At 52.5% G+C, this 15110-nt stretch overlaps 1 protein-coding gene across 6 annotated transcripts in view; it reads left to right on the top strand.

The window, feature by feature from the left end:
• The window catches only part of Nfatc1 (nuclear factor of activated T-cells 1), a 109772-nt gene that overhangs the window by 49108 nt on the left and 45554 nt on the right, over positions 1-15110 (top strand). For all 6 annotated transcript variants that reach the window (NM_001244933.2, NM_001415721.1, XM_087591993.1 and 3 more), the window contains 3 exon segments: positions 367-539; positions 2408-2548; positions 12937-12992. In NM_001244933.2, the coding sequence (NP_001231862.2) occupies positions 367-539; positions 2408-2548; positions 12937-12992 (370 nt within the window).

Raw genomic sequence — 15110 nt, 5'->3', positions numbered from 1 at the left:
GTAAAATGAAGGAAGACAAGTTTCACAAATCATTAAAGGTATTAAAGGTATTAAAGTGAGCAGGTGACTAACGTCCCAGCCCTGAGTCACATTGGCTGGAGTGCTGCAGGCCACACAGGAGGCACAGCCGTGAAGGCCTTTCCTCTCCGAGCTGCTCTAACACAAACCCTGCAGGGTCTGAGATGTCGGTCCCAGGAGGAGACCACGGTCTGCACAGCTGCTCGGGTCCCACCCTGCCGTCACGTGTGGATGCCGTGATCTTCCCCATCGGTTTCTCCTCGGGAGGTGGGGCTGGGGCACCCAGCAGAAGACCCCTCTTACTCAGTGCTGGGCCATAAGTCAAGCCACGGCCTTTATTTCCTACAGCATCGACTGTGCTGGGATCCTGAAGCTCAGAAACTCTGATATCGAGCTGAGGAAAGGGGAGACAGACATCGGGAGAAAGAACACCAGGGTGCGGCTGGTCTTCCGAGTCCACATCCCCCAGCCCAGCGGCCGGACGCTGTCTCTCCAGGTGGCCTCAAACCCGATCGAGTGCTGTAAGTAGCAGAGCTTGCCGGAACGCGTAACTTTCGCCCTGCGGTCCGCTTCAGTGGGCTTCCTGGAAAAGATGATCCCTCTTAGGAGACCTGACTTCTGTGTCTGGCTGGGAAATGTATTCCCACGTGCATCTGGGTGCTGGCTAGAATCCGACCAACGCACACAGCGTTCCTGGTCCTGGCGACTACATTAGTAAAACACAGAGTTTCTCATAGAGCAGAGTTCTATTGACTGTATTTATTCCCTGTTTATTTTGAGGGAAATTGAGAAGAGGAAGTTTGGCCCTGAAGCCACCAGACTGGACATATGAGAGCAATTCCTCCCTTTATCCTTCTCTTCCTTCTATTTCCCCTCTTCTTCTCTTATCCTATCCAGTTCCTCTTCTCCTTTCCCCTCTGCTCTTATTCTCTTTCCTTTCTCTTCTCTATGCCTGCTCTTATTCTCTTTCCTTTCTCTTCTCTATGCCTCCTCCCCAGTTCATGTGCGTGCACGCATGTGTGCATATATGTACACGCATGTGTGTACACGTGTGTGCATGCCTGTGTGCACACGTGTCTGTGTGTACACGTGTGTGCATGCCTGTGCATGTGGGTGCACATGTGTGTGCATGTATGTATGTGTGTGTGTACATGTGTGTTGCACATGTGTACACTGCTGTGAATGGAACTCAGCCCTATGCATGTTAAACAAATGCTCTGCCAATGGTCCGTATGACCTGTATCCCAAATCTGAATTTTGTAACTCACCATGACTATTCATCGTCCCTGGTAGTGCCAAGTTTTGCCTTTAATGTGTGAGGCAGCCACCAGTTGTGGCTAAGAAAAGAACAGACATGGCTACCACCTTCTTCTGACCTGCTTGGGTGGTTCCATTTTTAGCAAGCCTTGTCACTAGAAACCTGCCAGGGTCCACAGAGTCCATCCACTTAGCCCCTGCACCCTGACATCCTCCCCCATCTGAGGACTGCACTCATGTGGGGTCAGTCAGACCTCTGAGGAGACACAGTCTTGGCCAACCCCTGCTGCTCACTCCCAGTGCTCTCAGATTGTCCCTTTTCCAAGTACTGTGGCTTTGTCTCCTAGACACTCACACCATGGGGCCTTCTGTTCCATGCCGAACTCCCGAGTTCTGCAGGCCACTGTCAGCGTCCCCTGGAGTGTGGAACAGGTCCACTTGTGTCCACTAACTCATCCTTGCTTCCCCTGGAACAAGCTGAGTCTTTCTTTGTGTCACACACACACTGAAGTCTGTGGCTCTGCCTTCTGTCCCCACATGTCTCAAGCCACTACAGACCTGACTTTCTGAGGCTGAATCCTCTCCCCTGCCCTGGCTTGTCTGACTCTAAGGAGTCTGTGGAAACCCATCTGACACAGGTGCCCACAATATCAGCCTTCCTCCCAGCCTCTGTAGTCTCCCTTGCAGGACCACACTCAGGAAGTTGCTGATGCCCCACTGGTCTCTCCCAGTTGTCTGTCAAACTTTCCACTTTGCCCCTGTCTCCAGGCTCAATCTAGCACTAGGACTCTTCTGTCCAGCTCTTCCAAGGGCCTTAACTGCCCTCCCAGTCCAGGAGCCAGCATTAGAAGTCAGAGTTCTCACTGTTTGCAGCTTCTGCATTCTTCCGATGGATCATGTCCTGATAGGTTTGCTGCACTCCCGACAATATTGGAACAGCACGCCTATGGTCTTCCACATAATACCGTTTGAGACGTGGTTTGAGACCCTCTGCAAACCTCAGAGCTTGGTCAGTCCCCAGAGAATCCAAACAGTTATGTCAAATGGCAGCGCCTGGGGCCCAGCATCCCAGCTAGGGTTCCTCCAGGCAGCAAACGCAAGGCTTTACTCACTGTTGCCTCCTCTGACACAGCCCAGCGGTCGGCCCAGGAACTGCCCCTCGTGGAGAAGCAGAGCACAGACAGCTACCCGGTCATTGGAGGGAAGAAGATGGTGTTGTCTGGCCATAACTTTCTGCAAGACTCCAAGGTCATCTTCGTGGAGAAGGCCCCAGGTATGTTCTTCAGGGAGGCCTGGATAAGGTCCTGTTCTCCATGCTGGCGGGAGCTGGATCCTGGTTGGAAAGATATGGACCCCCCCAACCCCCGCGCCCCTGGCACGATCCATCTGCATGAATGAGTTTAGTCAGAGCATGGGCAGTCAGCCGACAGAGGTAGCCATCAGCCCAAAGGAGCTCTAAAGAGCTCATGGTTTCATCCCCTTTGAGTTTTTGTGTTGCTGAAAGTGAGGTCAAAGTTCAGCTTCGGGGTCGCCAGGCTCATACTTTTGAGGCATGTGTTAGGAGAGCCTATAAGTTAGCATTGGAAAGCACCTACTTGCTAGGGTCATCTGGTCACCTGGAGTGTGTATCAGGCCTGGCATCTGTTTTGAGCTCTGCCCAGCCCTTCCTCCTGACTTGTCTCCCTCCCCTCCATGGGGGAGAGCACTACCTTGGCTTCTCTGAGAAGCCAGTCCCCTAAACAAGTGCCACTGAGTACCAGAGTGGATAGAAGTCTGGACCTGTTGACCTTCTGTGTCCATTTCATGCACATCACAGCTTGGGCTGCTACTCTCTTTGTCACTGGGACCTTCAGTGTCATAGCCCTATGTGTGAAAGTGTGTGTGAAAGACTGTGTGTGTAAGTGTTTGTATATGAGTGTGTATGGGTGTGTGTGTATTAGTGTATGTGTGAGTATGTGTGTCCGAGTATGTGTGTGTGTAAGTGTGTGTGAGTGTATATGAATGTGTATGAGTGTGTGTGTGTGAGGATATTGTGTGAGTGTGTGCATATGAGTGTGTATGAGTGTGTGTGACTGCGTGTGAATGTATGTGTATGAGTGTTTGTGAATTTGTGTATGAGTGTGTGTATGAGTGGGTCTAAGTGTGTATGAGTGTGTGACTGTATGTGTATGAGTGTGTATAAGTGTATGAATGTGTGAGTGTGAGTATATGTGTATGCATGTGTGTATGAGTGTGTGCGAGCATATATGTGTGTGCATGCATGTGTGCATGTGTGTATGTGATCTCCATCTCTACAGACCCCCATACCCCACAAGATCTCCATGAGAAAACAGAGCATAGTACTGCCACTCTCAACCGTAGCTTTCTGCTCACAGTAGCCCTCAATGGAACGGTCTCGTTGTTTGCAGATGCCAGGGGTGAGCTCAGCAGAGCTGGTGTCCTGAGGCACTGTGCTTTTTATTTACACCTAGGGCCACTGTGTCTGCATGCCCAAGGGAGGCAGGACTTAAGCAAGGTCACTTAAGCAAGACACTGATCCAGGTTGCTCTTCCTTTCTGGAACAGTGGGAACCTTTCTAGCCCCAACTTGGCAGAGCCTACTGACCAGAGAGGCTGTCGGGCTCAAAAGCACACCTCTGGGGCAGCTGTGGGCATGTGTGCACTGACCCAGAGGTGTCTGCCTTAGCAGCAGTTTCTCCTCTACAAGGGCTGTACAGAGTTTGGAATTTTAGATCCAGGTCTTCTTCCACGGGGCGGGGGGGGGGGGGGTTAGGGGAAGCCATATCCTACCCACAAGGGTATTGGGGCAGCATCTACTCAAGGCTAGTGATTTTCATTCTTACCAACTGGTGTTTTCTTGGAGGTGGTCAGTCCGTACTTACCCTAATCATTGGAAAGTGCTGAGGCCTTCAATAGCCTCCACAATGGGGTCTTGATTTTGTACCATTCATGAGAAACTCGAGCATTTCAATCAACACGGGCTTTCGCATTTAACTCGGCTCACCTCTGTGACCATGCACGGAATTGGGAAATATGCTGTGAATTATAAAGAAAGCCCAGCTAAGTGATAAAGAGAATTAGCAGAACCCACACCCTTCTCTGAGGAGGTTAATTCTGAAATCATTTGACCTTCGGAGCCTCAGGCACGCCTCCCTGTCAGACAAGAAGCACTAGACATAATGTTTCCCACTCCACACTGTAGGGTCTCTGTACTTAGATGTAGGGGAGCCCCAGAGTCACAAGGCTTTGTCCCAAGGCAAGACCCAGACAGCTTTCCTATCTGCTTATGGTTCTTCAAGATGGGGAGACAGGGAGGTGCCTTCCACCCAAGCCAATTGACCACAGCTGGAAATGTGGTAGATCGCACCTGCGGCCTACATAGGCAGCCACGTCCGAGCCCAGCTTGGTGTGGCAGTAACGTACGGCAGCAAAATACTCCTTCCTGATACTGAGGGAGCAACCCATTGCTGACCACAAGCCCCTGCCTCACCTTGATGGAAGCCCCATCTCGCCTTCCCTGGATTATTCCTACCATAAAGCTAAGTTCCTGGGGGGTGCAGGCTGGGTCCCTGACCTACTCTCACAGATTGCAGGCGGTGTCCGTACATAAGGCATGGGTAACGTCACAAATACAGACAGCACCGAGAACTTTGAGGTGTGAGAACACTGCGGTTCTGTGTCTAGACAACAATGCTTCTTGTTTTTATAATTAAATTATTTGCCTATGCACTCAGGTGTGTGCATGCAAATGGTGTTTTTCTGAGGGAAGGAAACCAATATCTGCATGATTCTCTTCCTTTGCCTTTGGTTTTTCTAAGCAAATGTCATCCCTAACCTACCACACCGTGCAAGGTGCAAGGTGCAGAGGGACGAGCTTTTCCTAGTTGTTTCTGACAAACCAGTAAGCTCAATTTGAATTGCAAGCACAACTGGGCGCTCATCTTCCGACAGTGTGTCTGGTCCAAGTTCTGTTTTTAAAGCTGCTGCTTTCAGAGGCTAACATTTGGACGTGAAGAGAAAAGCTGTGTGGAAGCTGTGAGCTGGGCAGGTGGGGCTGGCCTCTCTGGAAGGGGCCATCTTTGTGGCTCTGACTGTTAGGGACGTTGTTGAGTCAGGCAGTCAGGACCGTGGCCAGGCGTTTGGCTCTAATGCACCTTCCCCGTGTGATGCAGGATGCCTGAGTCACAGGTACCCTGTGGACCATCACCCGGGGCTCCGGGTCACAATGTTCACTGACTCAAAGGTTCTGCACATCTGTCAGTAGAGCTCCCCTGCCGGGAGGGCTGTGGGAGTGGGTGCTGCTCTGCTGGAGTGACGTGGGTAGGCATGGGTAGGGGAGCCCATTGCTAGCTCCTGCACACTGCACCCAGCACCCTGCCACTTCACACAGCAGCTGAGGAAAGTTACTGTCATGGCCTCCAGAGCTAGCTCCTTCCTTGGTCATCTCCAGGTGCGGGGTAGGGTGTGGTGCCACAGGGCATCTGGCCGCATGGCCTTGACTGAGCCATAAACGGAGAGGTTAGGACTTCTTGGGCCTCCTCCCCCTGTCAGGAGTATGGATTGATTACTGGCTGCCATGAGACTTTCTTTCAAGGGTGAAGGTCAAAAGTTCATCCCTGAGCTTGGGGTGGGGGGCACTGACTGATAACGGAAGTCCTTGGAGAATATTCTTCCAGGAAGCAGAGGTAGGAAGTGAGGCCTGAGGGCACTCGCCACACAGGGCCCACACGTCCCGTCAGATGCTCTGGGGGCATTTTGGCTCACCCACTCCAAATGCCGCAGGTGTCTGGCGTGGGAGAGGACGGGCCAGCTCTTCCCCCAAGTGTGGCTGCGTCTTCAGCTCTGCAGACCGGATGGCGTGTTTGTGTGAGTGAGAGCACGTCGTCGGTGCCTGAGCAGCGGAGTCAGAGCCATCCTCCCGAGCTCCACTCAGTCTCCTTTGGAGACTGATCAGGGTGAAAAGAGGGGGCCGGTTTCTACGGGAACACCCAGCTCTACAATCGGCACTGCATGCAGCTCTGTTTAAAAGCCTATTGAAGCCTCTGTGGGTGTCTGGTACTGCAGTGAAGCCAAAACCTAGGCGTCCCAAACCCCAGTAAGGACAGGTGACGCCTGACCCTCCTTACTGCATTTTCTAAGCTTGCTCTTCAGTCACAGTGCTCTCTGGTGTCCTGAGTGAAGTCTGTCCTCAACACAGACCTGGCATGCTCTGCCGCTCATAGTTCTGCTTTCTCAGACTGGCCCTCCCTTCCCTCCCCTTCCCTTCCCTCCCCTCCCCTCCCCTCCTCTTCCCTCCCCTTCCCTTCTCTCCCCTTCCCTCCCCTTTCCTCCCCTCCCCCCTCCTCTCTCCTCCCCTCCTCTCTCCTCCCCTTCTCCCTTCTCTTCCCTCCATTCCCCTTCTCCCTTCCCTCCCCTCCCTTCCCCTCCCCTCCCTCCCTCCCTCCCTCCCTCCCTCCCTCCTTCCTTCCTTCCTTCCTTCCTTCCTTCCTCCCTTCCATCCCTCTCCTTGAGAAGGTTTAGGCACAAGGGACACAGGTGGGTAGGCTGGTAGTGGAGTGTGCAAGCAGAAGGTAGCACAGCTTGTGAGGCAATACAAGGTAGCACTGGACATAGGAAGGCAAAAGCGGCCAGTGGGATGCGCACATCCACCCCCCTGACGTAAGGCAGGTGCTTAGATGGAGATCCCACCTCTTCACTAGCCGACTTCCCTTGTCCTTGCAGAGTAGGGCCGCCCGAACACCTGTGAAAATGGCATCGAGAGAGAAGGTCTCAGTGTCAAAGGGCAGCTGTGGAGCCCCCTGACTGTGAACGTGTGTAGCAGAAAGTGCCCTTTCAACCTAGCCACGGTGTCGGGGAGGCACCTGTCTGATCTGGAGGGATGTGTCTCTGGGGACACAGCTGGTCGCAGGGTTTGCCAGAGGAGAAGGTGCTAAGTTGGGGAGGAGAAACCTCTGGGTAGCTGAAGAGAGCAGGGCCCTGAGAGAGTTAGGGACCCAGACTCCATGAGCACCGCATTCTCTGAGTCTCCCTAGGCTTTCGGCCTCTTTGTTATGTTATGAGTTTCAACCCGTGTTGAACCTGTGTACCCCTGTGTGGTAGCACCTACTTCTGGCAAGAGCATAACACAGGGTCTCCAGCCCAGTGCAGCATGGCTCACAGGCCTCTGCTCCTTCTTTCTGTCTGTTGGCTTGTTTGTTTTGTATTTTAAGTGTGAGCCTTTTCATGACCAGGAAGCAGTCTACAGAGAGATCAATAGCTTCAAGCCAGCTTAGGGGGTGTGGGGGTACTATACAGAGTTGTGTCCCTGCATGGGGGCATGTGTGTGTGTCAGTGTGTCTGTGTCAGTGTGTGTAGGTATGTGTGTGAGTGTGTCAGTGTTTATGTGTGAGTGTGTGTCAGTATGTGTGTGTCAGTATGTGTGTCAGTGTGTGTGTGAGTGCGTGTGTCTGTGTGTGTGTCAGTGTTTATGTGTGAGTGTGAGTGTGAGTGTCAGTATGTGTGTGTCGGTGTGTGTGTGTGAGTGTGTGTGAGTGTGTGTGAGTGTGTGTGTCTGTGTGTGTCAGTGTTTATGTGTGAGTGTGAGTGTGTGTGTCAGTATGTGTGTGTCGGTGTGTGTGTGAGTGTGTGTGTGAGTGTGTACAACTGAGCGTAGGTGAATGTATATCTTTGTCGCTGTGTCATGAGGTATGTGTGGGTGCCTATGCCTGTGTGCAGGCGTTGGTGATATTAAAATGTGCTTATGTGATATAACACAAGTATTCCACTGGCCCCTCGAAGAGTGTCCTTGTCACCTGCATGGCTGAGTAGGGTGGGGAGAGGGGAACTCAAATTTCTTGAATCCCACCATGTGGCCACTACAGTTAGAGACAACCAGCCAAGCTTCACTTCCCACAGGGACGGAAGTGAAATCCCCAGGTCCCATTGGTGGTCAGTCCCCTACCACATACAATCTATGTGCCTTGGGACATGCACCCACGGTAGCATCTCCTCGGGTGTCTGGGGTCAGCTGTAGGAACACGCATGCCCTAAGTCATGACCAGCTGTAGGAAAATACCTTCTTTCAATTCCTTGGCCAATGAAACTGGGGTGGGCCAGGACCAGTGGTGTCTGCCCCCAGGCTCAGTACGTCATCAGCCCTGCACACACATGAGAGTTTTCATCACGGCATGAAAATACCGCCGTGCTGACCTGGTCGGGCAAGCTTCCATGTGGCTACCATGCACAGTCACTCAGCATGGGGAGAGAGAACCCCTGAAATTCCACCTTACAGACATGCCCAGCTCTACATGGTTCCTGCATAGTAGGAGAGGTCTGCCTCAGATCCTGGTGCTGGCAGGCTGGGTCTTACTGTGGGCTTTATGGGCAGCTGACCTCGACATCTCAAGATGGGACCACAGTGTCCCTATAGATGAGCAGCTGGTCCTTGACAATCTGGTTCCTCTTCTCCCTAGAGTGTTTCAGGATTACACAGGGCAGTCACAGTCACAACCCCATGGATGGCACCTTTCTGCCTAGTTGCTGCAGTGTAGACACATATGGATTTCTCACAGGGTACAGGGTACAGGGTGCAGGGTACACAGGCACCTTTCTGCCTAGTTCCTGCAGTGTAGACACATGCAGATTTCTCACAGGGTACACAGGGTACAGGGTACACAGACACCTTTCTGCCTAGTTCCTGCAGTGTAGACACATGTGGATTTCTCACAGGGTACAGGGTACACAGGGTACAGGGTACACAGGCACCTTTCTGCCTAGTTCCTGCAGTGTAGACGCATGCAGATTTCTCACAGGGTACAGCTCCAGTGGCTTTGCAACTGTTTGCTCTGTGTCCAGGATACTTTAATCTCCATGAAAGAAGTCTCCCCTTCGTGAGTGCTGGCTCAGTGAAGGTGTGGTTGGGTGTGGCTCTGGGGTTCCAGCACTGGAAGTACTCATCAGAGTGGCCATGTGGGAGATGCTTGGGCTTTCGGGGTGGAGCCTAGGGAAAAGGATGAGGGGTGTGTGTGTGTGTGTGTGTGTGTGTGTGTGTGTGTGTGTGAGAGAGAGAGAGAGAGAGAGAGAGAGAGAGAGAGGCGCGCAGGTCACTCTGCAAGAGACCAGAATGGTAGTTAGCTGAGTGACCTGTTGTGAAAGGCAAGCCTAGCCCTCAGCCCTCTGGCCTCCTGCCTAACTATGGAGGCTTTTCCACACACTCCTACCACATGTGGCCAATGCTACCAGCCCCCCTCCTCCCCCTCCCCAGGGACTGAGCGGTTGCTGAATCATGCCCAGCTTCGGGTATTCTATTTTAGCTGCAAAGAGAAGCAAGCCGCTGTGCTGTCGGCTCTTCCCTTCCTCATCCCGATGCCCGCCATCCCCTCCCCGCACCTTGTGGATTCCCCTCTGGGATACTTTCTGTCAGTAGAGGCAGGCAGTGTCTGCTTTGCTGTCTGGCCTCTTTCACCGAATGGCATTTTTATCCCCTCTAGTCCATCCCAATGCTGTCCATTTCTATGGCCGACCAGTACCCGGGTGTGGCCAGGCCAGGTGGGCATGGGTTGTTCCCCTCTCGGTGACTGTCATGAAGTTGTTGTGAACGTTTGTAAACAAGGTTCTGTGCTTGCCTGTGTCTTCTTCGTGACACATACCTGGGTGTGAATCTGTCCTGAGCTATCCAGTACCATCAGGCTGTTTCCCGAAATGCTGGGGGCGGAGGGGAGTGTCTTTTTTTACCTTGGGTTCTGCTGAGCAAAGCTGTTCTCCTAACCTGGGAGAAGCAGGCCTCTAGGGCACCAAGGGTTAGAGAACCCACAGGCTTCCCAGGCTGACGGCACTCAAAGCCCCTGTGCAGTCCGGCCCTGCAGAACCATTGCTGTGTTCGCCCAGTCCCATAACCGATCCATCCCAGTGTTTTACAATGATGGTGTCTGGACCTGCCCCTCCCTGGAGGCTGATGGGATACAGACACAGGGCTAGAAGGAGGAAGCCTCCTGCCCCACCCCAAGGAGGAGGCAAAACATCTCAGGAGACTTCTCCACTCCTGAATAAACTTGAGTCGCTTCCACATGTGGAAACAGTGGCTCAGCCCCTACCTACCCTGGCGTGCGACCGGCCCGCGGGCCTGAGGTGGCAGGCGAGTCCTGCAGCCAGTGGAGCGGCTTCAGACCTGCAGGCTGGCCGTGTGGAAACCTAGGGCGGGTGTGGTGGGGAAGCCTTTCTGATGACTCACACTGAAGGGAATTCCCTAATGGTTTGGAATATTTTTACTTCTGAACTGGAGCACAGTTTCCTACTGGGAGCGTAGGGAGCTCCTGATAAGATGGGACACAAAGGCCCTTTCAGGATGGCCGGCTGGCTCCCTGCCTGGTAGAGGTTGAATTCTGAACAGCCCTTGGTTAACTTGCCTCTGAGCAGGGAGGAGGGGTGTCATAGCTGAGGGATCTGTGGACTCATCCGATGGTCTAGGGCACCCCTCGTGGCTGATTCTCTCAAGGGGTATAAAGGACCATCTCCTGGACTCCTGCCAGAAGCAGCCTGCTATGCATATGCAGAAGTCCACTCAGCTACCGTCACAGCGTGAAGAGTGGAACATTCACTGTTTGGTCTGTGCAGCAATTGCAGATGGAGAACCCATGTCTGGATGGGACCGGTGCTTTGGGATAAGATGGTTGACTGCAGCACAGATCTCAGTGGCCCCAAGGGACCATATTTTAAGAGGAAACAGAATCCGATGGGTGATCTGTCTTGGTGCAACATAGAAGACAGGGATGGGGCCCTCCATCTTGTCTGTTGGTGCTTGGCTGGATGGGAGCTGGCCAGTGTCAGCACAGTAGCTCACAATGGCACCTTCTCAGCCACTCTGCTGTGACAGGGGAAGGAGAAACCCTTTTCATTTCTATGCCTGCCTCAGTGCCCAATCCACCCGTATGCCTACATTTCCCTAACTTTTGACCCATGATTTGAACATACAGATCCCCTCCTTGGGGATTTGAACTTCCCTTCCATTCTCAGAGTTGACAGGGCCGCTGAACAAACTCTTCCCTTCACAGAAAGCCTCGGTCTCCTTCTTCCCCCTCCAGCCATACCTGCTGCTGTCTCTCCTACCTAGATACAAAGGTTGCACCTTCTCCACGTGGTTTCATAGTCTTGGCAGGAGCTTTCAGGATGACAGGGGCCACACCACCGTCGGCCCACCTATGTACAGGACAAGAAACCATATATTCCCCGGGGGCGAGGGGCAGAGAGTAGCTCGTTCTGGGAGACTTTAAAGCTGTAGTAAAGGCAGCACAAATATACCACCTCACCCTTATGGAGGGCAAGTCTAGGAGAGCGCGCAGCTGGACTACACATCCAGAGCATGGTTAGAGAACCTATGTGGGTACTTCTGCTTTGGCCCTTGCGGCTATCGTTGGCACATGTGGCTGAGGTTGAGGGCATTTCTTGGCTGACATCCCTAAGCTGCCAAGGCTTAGGGGTTCACTGTTTCTGACATTGCAGTGCTCTAGGGGTGTCTTGTCTTCCCTGAGGGGCATGGGTAGGAAGGATGAGTTAGAACCTTCGTGGGCTCATCTGATGGCGTTTGCTCAAGGCCCCGGGTGTCTTGGAAGCTGGTGTGGCCTGGTGAGGCTGGGTGGCTCTTGGAGCCACTGGTGACTCACATTTCCACCCTGGGCCTCCACCCTCCACCCACCACCCTGTCCAGCACCGAGGGAAGGAGCTGGTGTTTGGTTTATCAGTAATGTAGGGTTAGTGACAGACAAATGGAGTGTAAGCAGAAACTAAGTGTGTGCCTGAAACGGCTCATCTCAGGAACTGACTTCATTCTGGAGGAGATAAACACGGGGATGGATAGCTGTCAACCCAGTGGCCACCCAGCTGTCCCCAGGTCATGAGCCTGTCAGCAGGACTGGGGACTCAGAGTCCGTGAGTGGCAGACACCCTTCCTCTAATCACTAGGTCCACACCTCATTGCCAGCTGAGAACAATAAGTTCTTTCACTGCACCTATGAGAGCCTTTTAATATATTTTTTTAACATGCAAACAGCCACTGGGCTAAGGTTAAAAATACCACGTGTTTTGCATTTCTAGGTCCTGATGTGGCATGAAACGGCCAAAGAAAGGCTTCTCTTATCTCCTCAGCCGTTTCCTCTGGGCAGAGGCTGGGGCATTGCTCTGACTTCTCCCAAAACACACGGGAGGCTGGTGGGATTTACCGAGTGGTAGAGCCAAGCTGCGCTCTAAGCACAGCACATGTTGTGTATTGCTGGGGGGTTTTGGGGGTGGGGGGGTGGGAGGTGTCTCCCTGCCTCTCTCTGCTTTTCTGTCCCTTAGAAGACACTGAGGTCTAGGAAGCCTTCCCTGATGTGTGTTGTAGCCAAGGAGATGAGTGTAAGCATGGGCACAGGGGTGGACCATTAGAGACACTCTCTACTGTGTGGCCCCTCCTAGTAAAAAAGGTACACTGGACGTAGTCTCTGGACTTCACTAAATCCACAGGTCCAGTACTCTAGAGCAGGTCCGCACATGCCATCCCCTGTGTGGGCGGAATATCTAGGGGACCCAGAGCACTGCTTCTTCCCACTCTCTCCTCCCTGACCCCCGGTTTCTGGGTCACCTGGAACGTTTTTGAAGACATACTACCCCCCAAACAAAGTGACGGATTTCTTCATGCCTTTTGTTCCAGATGGCCACCATGTCTGGGAGATGGAAGCGAAAACTGACCGAGACCTGTGCAAGCCAGTAAGTACTTAGAATCCTGCAGCAGGGATGACGGGGGAGGGGCAGTCTGGGGCTCCTGTTTGTCAAGACAAAACAACGCTTTAAAACAAAAAGGCAGAGGCAGTATGAGAACACAACTGCAAATCCCTTGCCCAGACAAGTGCTATTAGGATAGAATTAAGGCAATAACAATGACCACTAGGACAGAAGCCGGACAGAGCGTGAGGCCTCTGTATTCTGGGTGTGCTTTGCTCTTTAAAGGTACCAGGTTCTGTCTCCTCTCACTAATGATGTGGCCCCATTTGAGCGGCTACCCCTGGGAAATCTTAGCGTTCCGAGCTCCATTCACGGACACCCAGCACCTGTCTGGACATGCCACCCTGCCTGTGTGACTTGCCACCACCCTCTCCAGAGAACGCCTCAACTGCCTTGCACTCTTGTTTTGAGCTTGACGTGGACCAAAGGGCAGACCGAACCGGATAGCTTAGATCTGCTGGTTGGGTTTGCCGACGAGCGGTGGTGGATGCATGGCATCGCCTGTGGGTGACATAATTAGTCTGCCTCCCTCCTGCATGCACATGCACCTGCCCCTGCCCCTACTCCCTTCACCTTCACCTTCAGTCACTATTGTTTGTGGTTGGCCAATTTTGCCTCAAATACTTCTGCTTGCTATGTTTTCGGCCGTGGCAGGTTTCTGACCGTTGGTCTGGTCTCGTCATCTAAAGTGTCTATTGGAGACAATGTGGAGTCGGGTTCTCTTTGCTGACTCCAGTCTGCCCTCACCATCCCTACAGTTTGCTCACTTGTTTGCTAGGCTTTTACGGTGCTGGGAGTTGAACTGAGGACCACACAGGCTGGGCAAACGCTCTGCCACTGAACTATATCCCCTACCCCAACAGTGTGTTTTTTAGTTGGACACTAGGCAATGCACGGCTAAAGCAGTTGCACGTTCAAACAAATCAGATGACTATCACTGAGTCCTGCGTGAGATCTGTTGTCTAGTCTCAGACGAACTTAACAAAATCCAGTGAGCAGATTTTAGAAGATATCCAAAACCCTCCCTAACTCTGTAACTCATTCCACGGACCTCTTTCCAATAGTCTGGGGGCCTTTGGAGAGCTCCTAGTGTATGATGTGGGACCTAAATGATTCAGAGACCTCAGGCAAATATGAGTAAAGGGCTTTTCCTGTGAACACTGGGCAGCAAGAATCACATACCAGGGCATGATGGTAATGGGGTTCACAGAGTAGACAGGCCGTCATGGCTCCCATCAGCATAGCAGGCACCAGGGTGTCTGCCTTACTGGCAGCAGGCACAGGCTGCCTTGTTGTTCTCTAGGTGAGTCTGTTATGATGAAAACAATGTTCTCCTGCTTCAGTTCCTCTCAGGCATTGAGCCATTCTCAAGAAACCTTTACAAGTACTGGTCAGGGGAAAGGTCCCCCTGGCCAGAGTGACACCTGTTCATTGAGATGAAACATTAGGCCTAGCTCCCTCCCTCCCACTGAAGAGTCTGCCCCAGTCTTGTATCTTGACTTCAACCAAGTTGTCCTTAAGGAACTATTGAAGGCGGTGACATATACAGACTTGTACATGTGCATGCATGTTCACGCATGAGCATGCATGTGCACACACACAGCACATAGGGGCACACACAGAAACATGCCTGCACACACACTGCATTTATAGATATTTTAAAGATGGCTTCCTGCTGTGTACGTGGCTATGCGTTGCCCCCACCTAAGAATATGAACTTGAGGCAGTGGGTTTCCCAAGGCCTGTGCTGGCTGCAGCCTTCACTGTCTCTGACAACTGTAAGCAAGCTCCCAACATTTGATCTCGCTCACTCTCCCTCAGGCTCCCTTCCCTGTGCTTTAGAGCAGAGTTCCTGTGGAAGAGGTGTGCTCGTCATAGGATCTGTCCGTGCACGGCGCTGGAGTGCATTGACCCGTGTCCATATCAAGACATTGACCCCCTTTGGTCACATGGGATAAGCAAACAAGCCAGGGGCAGCCTATCCCTCTGGCCCTTTCTGTGTTCCCTCCACTGGCCTCAGAGGCTTTTTTCTCCCCTTTAGCCTAAACATCGACAAGATGTTGCTGTGTCTTTCCCTCTCTTCCTTCTGAAGAACCATTTCTT

The sequence above is a fragment of the Rattus norvegicus genome, chromosome 18, assembly GCF_021556685.1.
Source record: "Rattus norvegicus strain SHRSP/BbbUtx chromosome 18, alternate assembly SHRSP_T2T, whole genome shotgun sequence".
NCBI classification, from domain to species: Eukaryota; Metazoa; Chordata; class Mammalia; order Rodentia; family Muridae; genus Rattus; species Rattus norvegicus.
Note: the sequence above shows the minus strand (reverse complement) of the source record. Positions and strands in the feature narration are given on the sequence as shown.